Source organism: Diabrotica virgifera, chromosome 6 (assembly GCF_917563875.1).
Source record: "Diabrotica virgifera virgifera chromosome 6, PGI_DIABVI_V3a".
Classification (NCBI taxonomy): Eukaryota; Metazoa; Arthropoda; class Insecta; order Coleoptera; family Chrysomelidae; genus Diabrotica; species Diabrotica virgifera.
Genome location: NC_065448.1, coordinates 55,193,217 through 55,201,371, shown reverse-complemented (window position 1 = coordinate 55,201,371; position 8,155 = coordinate 55,193,217). Strand labels below are relative to the sequence as shown.

General features: G+C 34.3%; 1 protein-coding gene across 1 annotated transcript in view; it reads left to right on the top strand.

Annotated features, from left to right (window-relative positions):
• Positions 1-8,155, top strand: part of LOC114343233 (aldo-keto reductase family 1 member A1-like) — a 36,965-nt gene continuing 28,810 nt past the window's right edge. The window contains exons 1-3 of the mRNA XM_050652912.1: positions 1-15; positions 2,717-2,875; positions 4,200-4,403. Coding sequence (XP_050508869.1) covers positions 1-15; positions 2,717-2,875; positions 4,200-4,403 — 378 coding nt within the window. The remainder of the gene's footprint in view (positions 16-2,716; positions 2,876-4,199; positions 4,404-8,155) is intronic.

Genomic DNA, 8,155 nt, shown 5'->3' with positions numbered 1-8,155 from the left:
ATGCACTGTGATGTGGTAAGCTGATCGAATTTTTTAAAAGAGAATCTACTTTTTTAAGAAAGAAAATAAATGCATGACTAGCTTTGTAAATATCATATTAACTTAATAAAGGCATCCTACCTTGCTAGATGTACAATTGCAAATAATGGAAAGCCTCACACAATTGAGAGACCCTTTTACTACCGGCCGCTGTGGAAATGGCCCAAACCGTGTTGGGAAAAAAGGCAGCCAAAACAATTAAAAAAATTCCATTGTTAAACAACATAGTGAAAAGGCGAATTACTGATATGTCTTCTAATATTGAAGAACAACTTTGTTTAAAACTTCAAGAATGCACATATTTTATTTTGCACTTCAATTGAAGTAGATACAAACATAGCACAGCTACCCGCATTTGTACGATTTGATTTTTATGAAGAAGTTGTAGAAGAGTTTTTGTTTTGCAAACTACTTGAAATTAAATTGACAGGGCTAGCAGCAAAAATAAAGAAAATTGCTCCTCGATGCCGAAGTACACTGAGAAGAATTAAAATTACAAATAAAAATAATTAGTAGACATATTTCTAAAAAAATAGGATCGGAGGGAGCTTCTTTCCATTTTTGCATGTCCGCCCTCCCCCCCATCCCTTGCGTGTATATCAACATTATACATAGATTATTCAACATATGACAGAAGCTCGAAACAAATGACAATCGATGAAAAGCCCTATGAATAGAAGTCATTCTCGCTGATTGTTAGTCATAAACGGGTAATTCCCACAAGTCAGTACCTATCTAACGCTAAGCACCAGGTGCTCTGGGTATCATTACTGATGGCATATTCATGTTCAAGGAGCCCAAAAGTCCCCGAGAAACAAAATCTGGCCCTTAAAATATTTATTTTGGCATGTTTATGCAGTTTTAGATACATTTTAAGCACTGATTTCACCCATGTTTCTATTGTAGACTTTTATCCAGACACCATCCCGAACATAATGAAAAAGATGAAAGATGAAGTTTTTCAATCCTAATAGTAACATTAATAATATTGAAAATATTAAAAGTATTACTAAAAGATTTTTAAATTAAAAAACTTATTGGTATACTTCCCTGGTGACACCTCCAAGGCTTCTACAATTTGCAAGCCAAATGGATGCTGCAGTGAAGACAAACGGAAGGAATTCTACACTATGCAATTCACATCCCCCGTCTGCAGCTTGGTAAAGTTCCAACGTAAAATGCACCTAGTTACTCTACGTAGCAATACGACTATAAAATAAAAATGTATACCATTTTTATTCAGTTGCAATGCGAAGGCAAAACAATCTTACTTTTCAATTAGAATACGGAGTGCAATCCAGCTCTCTGAATCGCGATTTTCGATTCTTATTGGAATCTCATCAGAGAGAGGGCAGGCTTGTTCTCCATATCCTAACTGACCAGCACCGAGAGCTTTTCCCATACATTACAACTGAAACAAATAGGGTAGGTGACTAGCGTCATCTGGCAGTTGAAAGATGAAGTTTTTCAATCCTAATAGTAACATTAATAATATTGAAAATATTAAAAATATTACTAAAAGATTTTTAAATTGAAAAACTTATTGGTACACTTCCCTGGTGACACCTCCAAGGCTTCTACTTTTAGTAGATTTAAAAATCTCTTAGTAATATTTTTAATATTTTCAATATTATTAATGTTGCTATTAGGATTGAAAAACTTCATCTTTCAACTGCCAGATGACGCTAGTCACCTACCCTATTTGTTTCAGTTGCAATGTATGGGAAAAGCTCTCGGTGCTGGTCAGTTAGGATATGGAGAACAAGCCTGCGCTCTCTCCGATGAGATTCCAATAAGAATCGAAAATCGAGATTCAGAGAGCTGGATTGCACTCCGTATTCTAATTGAAAAGTAAGATTGTTTTGCCTTCGCATTGCAACTGAATAAAAAGGGTATACATTTTTATTTTATAGTCGTATTACTCCGTAGAGTAACTAGGTGCATTTTCCGTTGGAACTTTACCAAGCTGCAGACGGGGGATGTGAATTGCATAGTGTAGAATTCCTTCCCTTTGTCTTCACTGCAGCATCCATTTGGCTTGCAAATTGTAGAAGCCTTGGAGGTGTCACCAGGGAAGTGTACCAATAAGTTTTTCAATTTAAAAATCTTTTAGTAATATTTTTAATATTTTCAATATTATTAATGTTGCTATTAGGATTGAAAAACTTCATCTTTCAACTGCCAGATGACGCTAGTCACCTACCCTATTTGTTTCAGTTGCAATGTATGGGAAAAGCTCTCGGTGCTGGTCAGTTAGGATATGGAGAACAAGCCTGCGCTCTCTCCGATGAGATTCCAATAAGAATCGAAAATCGCGATTCAGAGAGCTGGATTGCACTCCGTATTCTAATTGAAAAGTAAGATTGTTTTTCCTTTGCATTGCAACTGAATAAAAATGGTATACATTTTTATTTTATAATGCAAAAGGTTGCAGGTCGGTAGGTGCTGTATTCAAAAATCGATTTATTTTTTCCTAAATCTCCTGGTCTAGTTTGATATTTGAACATCCTTTTTATTTTTGTCTTATTTCTTGCTCTGTTTTTACCAATCACTATTAATACCTTTTTTGTAATTGTTACATTAGTGCTGGCTGAGTTTCTCTTATCTGGTCCTGTTCCAGAAAACACGTCTGTCGCATTTTTTGCTTCCAAGCCTTTCATTTCTTAATATTGTACAGCCTAAAAACATTCAACTAGCACAATCAATTATTGTTTTAATGAACGTTGTTTCAGATACTGCCTATAATTATAACACTGAGGAACCCGTTGGCAAAGTGATCAATAAGTGGATCGAATCAGGAAATATTAAGAGAGAAGAATTATTTATCACAACTAAGGTAAGTGTTATTCTAGGAGAGATATATCGAAAAGCTGACCATAATGATCATTTTCCATAGGAAATACCATTTACCCCAAACTATTTACCCTTACTTTTATTTTTGAGAAACTAGAATGGATCAACAAGGATATAAACATTGACAATCATATTTAAACTATTTGAGATTTGCAGATGATTTAGTTTCAATGGCATATAATATCCAACAACTAAATGATTATTTAAAATAATTAAATAAAGTTTTCGGAGCGGTAAGCTTAAAAATTAACTACCATAAAACAAAAGTAATGGACCAGGATCCTGCAAATAATAAACAGTATAAAACCATACCATAGAAAATATTGAACATTATGTATGCTTGGGCCATGTCGTCAAACTGGGAAAGCCAAATCAAGATGCTGAAATTAAAAGAAGAATACAACTAGCATGGGAAGAAGCCTAGAATGGACATGGCATGGGCGCCCATATAAAAATTTTTAGGGGGACTAGACGTGAAGATGTTGCACATTATATTTTGTATACTTTCGGTGGCAATATATAGTTTAAACCAACCGAAAAGCTAGGGGGGCACGGCCCCATGGGTATGGGCCCTCATACAAGGGGGACGACAAGAAGCATCGAAAGACCTTTAAATCAATTGATTATGATATAAAAGCAGTGACAGTCCAACATATTCCATAGTCCAACATAAATCCAGCAGTGACATATTGCCACAAGATAAAGAAAGGTGGAAACAATTGGGAGACAGCTACATTCAGGATTCGTTGAAATATGGTTAAAGAGTAGAGAGAATGAGAGAGAGAGAGAGAGAGAGAGGGAGAGAGAGAGAGAGAGAACTGAGAGTCATACAAAGAATAATGGAATGATCCATGTTAGGAATAACTCTGCGAGACAAGATAAAAAACGAAGAGGCCAGGAGAAGAACCAAGATAACTGACATCATCGAAAGGATATCCAGACTAAAATGGAGATGGACAGGACACATAGCTAGAATGACAGATGGGCGATGGACAAAGAGGTTATTGGAATAGAAACCAAGAGAAGCGTCGGTCGATCACCTACACGATGGACTGACGATTTAAGAAGGCCTAATAAAAACTGGATGAGAGTGGCGCAAGATAGATGGGGTTGGAAACACAAGGAAGAGGCCTATGTTCAGTAGTGGACTTATTATTTGTGATTATATATGAATGATTATTTGTGACCTATTGAAGTCCTCTAATGAATGTAACAATATTAATTATTTCTTTCCATCGTTGATATTCATGTTAAAATCTGGAAAATTTTATTTTTATTTGAAATATGTACATATTATTCTTTTTTAGCTGCCAGTGTTCGGAAACAGACCTAACGATGTAGAAAAATACCTCAAAATGTCACTAAGTCGATTAAATCTTAATTACGTGGATTTGTACCTTATACACATGCCTTTTAGCTTTCACAGTAATAAAGAAATGTCAGCGCCTTTAGTAAATGAAGATGGTTCATTTAGCGTGGATAACAATAGTGATCTTATAGCCACATGGAAGGTAAATAATTACGGTTTTCAGGAACATCTACATCATCATCATCATTCTCTTTGCCATTATCTCTATGCGGGGTCGACTTTCCTAAATGAATTTCTCCATAAGTTTCTACCTTGAGTCATATCAACATCAATCCCCTTTACCGACATTTCCTGCCTAAGCGTCTCCTCCAGGTCTTCTATGGTCTTCCTCTCCTGCTTCTTCCAGGAACCCGCAGTTTAGCAATTCATCATATTGGGTGATTAACGTCTCAACGTTGAACATGACCAAACCATCTTAACCTATGCTTCCTCATTTTGACATAAATTGGTGCCACCCCTACACTTCACATAATATACCCATTCCTAATTTTATCCTTCTTTCTTTGTTGTTCCTTTTTTTTAATTGCCCAACATTCAGTTCCGTACATCATAGCCAGTATTACGGCTTTTTATAAAAATTTTCCTTCAGCTTCATTGGCATTTTTCTGTCACACAACACAACACTAGCTTCCTTTCATTTCATCCATCCAACCCCAACTCTATAGCATGCAGCTCCACTTCATCTATTTCCCCATTAGGTACTTTGTGATAGCGATCCTAGGTATTTAAAACTCTCACTTTTCAGAATCATTTCAACATCCAAAGATATTATGTAGTAAGTCCATCTTTAGACAATCATTCCAAATACTCTGTCTTTGTCCTACTAAGTTTTAAATCTTTTTCCTCAAGAGCTTGTCTCCACTGTTACAGTTTTTGTTCTAAGTTCAGCATACATTCATCAGCTATAATTTCGTGTTTATTATTCGTAATGGTTCACTTTTCCTGCACCATGGTTCACTTTTCCTTTGTTGTAAATGTGTTTCTTTTGACCCGTGTTGAGCTGCCCCCCTCCCACTTGCAAAAATTAAAAAACAAATAGCCCTGACTTATGAGCTATTTATGAGCTCTCATATTCCGTAAATTAAAAATTTTGAGCTCGTTCCACTGAGCAGGAATTTAATATTTTAGTGGGGGGGCTCATTCAGCCCCACCCACTAAAAATAGGATTCCTACTTAAAAATAGGAATATTGAATCGATTTTTGCGGCAGAATTACGAGCTATTTATGAGCACTTGAAATGATATAGTTTCGATTTTTGAACCCTTTAATTGATTTAACTTAAGAGAAAAATGCCGAGAAAACTTAAAATATATCGTATTGCGGATATAATTCCTATAGCTTATATATTCTAAGAATAAACTGTTAAATCACGTGCATTTTGATTATTGAGCTACAACCTCTTCGCAAGAAAACTACCCCATCTTCCCGGCTTAAGAGCGAGTTGTACTTAAAATGCATTAAATTAATTATTTGGCGACTACATATTATCATTTAATAATTTACGAGCTCCCAAATTACGCGCATTTAGATCAGTAAATTGCAATTTATTTTGTATAGTGCAGTCACTGAAGGTAAAAAACAAAGATTACTTTCAATTTCGGTGAACCTTCATCGATTTTCACGAAAATTGATCAGTGGTTAGAGGATAGATCAGAAAACCAAGGTGACATGGTGCCACCTTGCGCCTTTACCCTGAGGGTGGATACCGCCCCTTCTCGGGGTGAAAATTATTTTATAAAAAATAACTGCACAAATCAATAAAAGGACAAATTATAAGCAACATTTGTTATATAAAGTTATTAAAATAAGTCAATACTTTTTAAGTTATTAAAGATCAAAGATTTTAATTATTCGTGAAAAAAATGCAAGTTTTGAAGCGGTTTTTCGTAAATCACTGACAAGTTGTAAGTTTTTACAAAAAACTTAATAGTAGTTTAATTCGTACAGCTTATATTCTAAGAATAAACTCTTAAATCACGCGCATTTCGACTATTGAGCTACAACCCCTTCGCAAGAAAACCATGCCATATTCCCGGCTTAAGTGAGAGTTGTACTTAAAATAATTTAAATTAATTATTTGGCGACTACATATCGTTTAATAATTTATGAGCTCGCAAAATATACGCATCTCAATTATTGAATTGCAATTTTATTTCTATAGTGCAGTCACTGAAGGTAAAAATCAACTATGACCTTCGATTTCAGTAAATCTCCATTCATTTTCACGAAAATTGGTGAGCGGATAGAGGATACCTCAAGAAACAAAATTAACAATAACAACTTGCGGTTTTAGCCTGGGGTATATGTCATCCCTTCTCGGGGGGTTAAAATTACTTTATTAAAAATAACCCCACGTTATTACGTTTATTACGTTATTAAAATAAATCGATAATTTTTGAGTTATTAAAGATCAAATATTTTAATTTTTGTGAAAGAAAATGCAGGCTTTAAAGCGATTTTTCATAAATAACTCAAAAACTGTAAGTTTTTACAAAAAAGTTTTCAGTACTTAGAAATACCTATCAAATGAGCTCCAGAAAAAGTTGATAGCATCAAAATTTATACTCCAAAATTTTTTCCAAAAAAATTATTTTTTTTATAACTCTGTTAATTTTTATGATATCATGCACATCCAACTATTTGAAAGGTAATTTCAAGAGCTATAAAACTGTATTACATTTAATCTTCCAAATACTTTATTTTTTAGGATAATAGTAAAGGGCTCCTATTACATTGTTCTCGTAGTAAAATTTTGGCTTAAACGTTTCTATCTTTGTTATTTTGATTCATACAGATATCAAAAGACAAGTAAAATCTTTGCTAATAAAAAAAACTCAAATTTCGTTATCTTTCATTTTTTACGTGTATCGAGTATTGTTGGAGTTATTATCAAAAGCAAATTATTTATTACGAAAATTTGAAAAATTTTGATTTTTTTAAATCATATTTAAAATAATAACTCCAACAATACTCGATACACGTAAAAAATTATAGATAACGAAATTTGAGTTTTTTTTTATTAGCAAAGATTTTACTTGTCTTTTGATTTCTGTATGAATCAAAATAACGAAGATAGAAACGTTTACAAGGGCGGATCCAGCAACCTCGCAAGGTGGGGGCAATGAAGTAGGTGGGTAATAAAAATATTCTCGTCACTGCCGTACCTACGCAGGATTCTTTTTCGGGATGAGCTGTTATTTTCTTATTCTTCATATACAATGTCCTTTCAGAACGTTGGCACCAGCATAGCTATCTTAATTTTATTCACTGCCACCCTAAATTAACCATGAAGTTCTTCTTCGTCCTGGACTGCACTTGCCTGCTATTCTCATTTGCATAATATTTCGTAGCAACCTATATTTGGGACCTCTCATTACATGTCCGAAATACTCCAGCTTTCTCTTCTTGATGCTCTTTATAATCTCAGTAGTCTTGCTGAGACGTTCTAGTATTGTGGAGCTTCGAATCTTCTCGACCCAATAAACTCTTAAAATTATTTTATAGGGTTTACATCTCGAGAGCCTCAAGGCAATTTAGATCGATTTTATTTACAGTACAAGACTGGACACCATACAGTAAGACCGATGACACGTAGCAGAGAAGTAGGCGGATCCTTAATGGCAGTTTTAGGTCTCTGTTACATAATATTTTGGACATCCTTCTAAAAGCAACTCTTATTCGGGGGGTTTTATTAAATGATCAAATTACCATAACATAGCAGCGCCAATTACTATTTTTATCTGGTCTCTGGCATTGAATTGAATAGATGGTAATAAATAGATTTATTGTGGTAATTTTTCATTTATTATGTTCTTTATTGATTTAAGTGTTTATGTTAACACTTTTAATAATTTTCGATTCCAAGGAATTCTGCCATATTTATGTTTCAGTTAT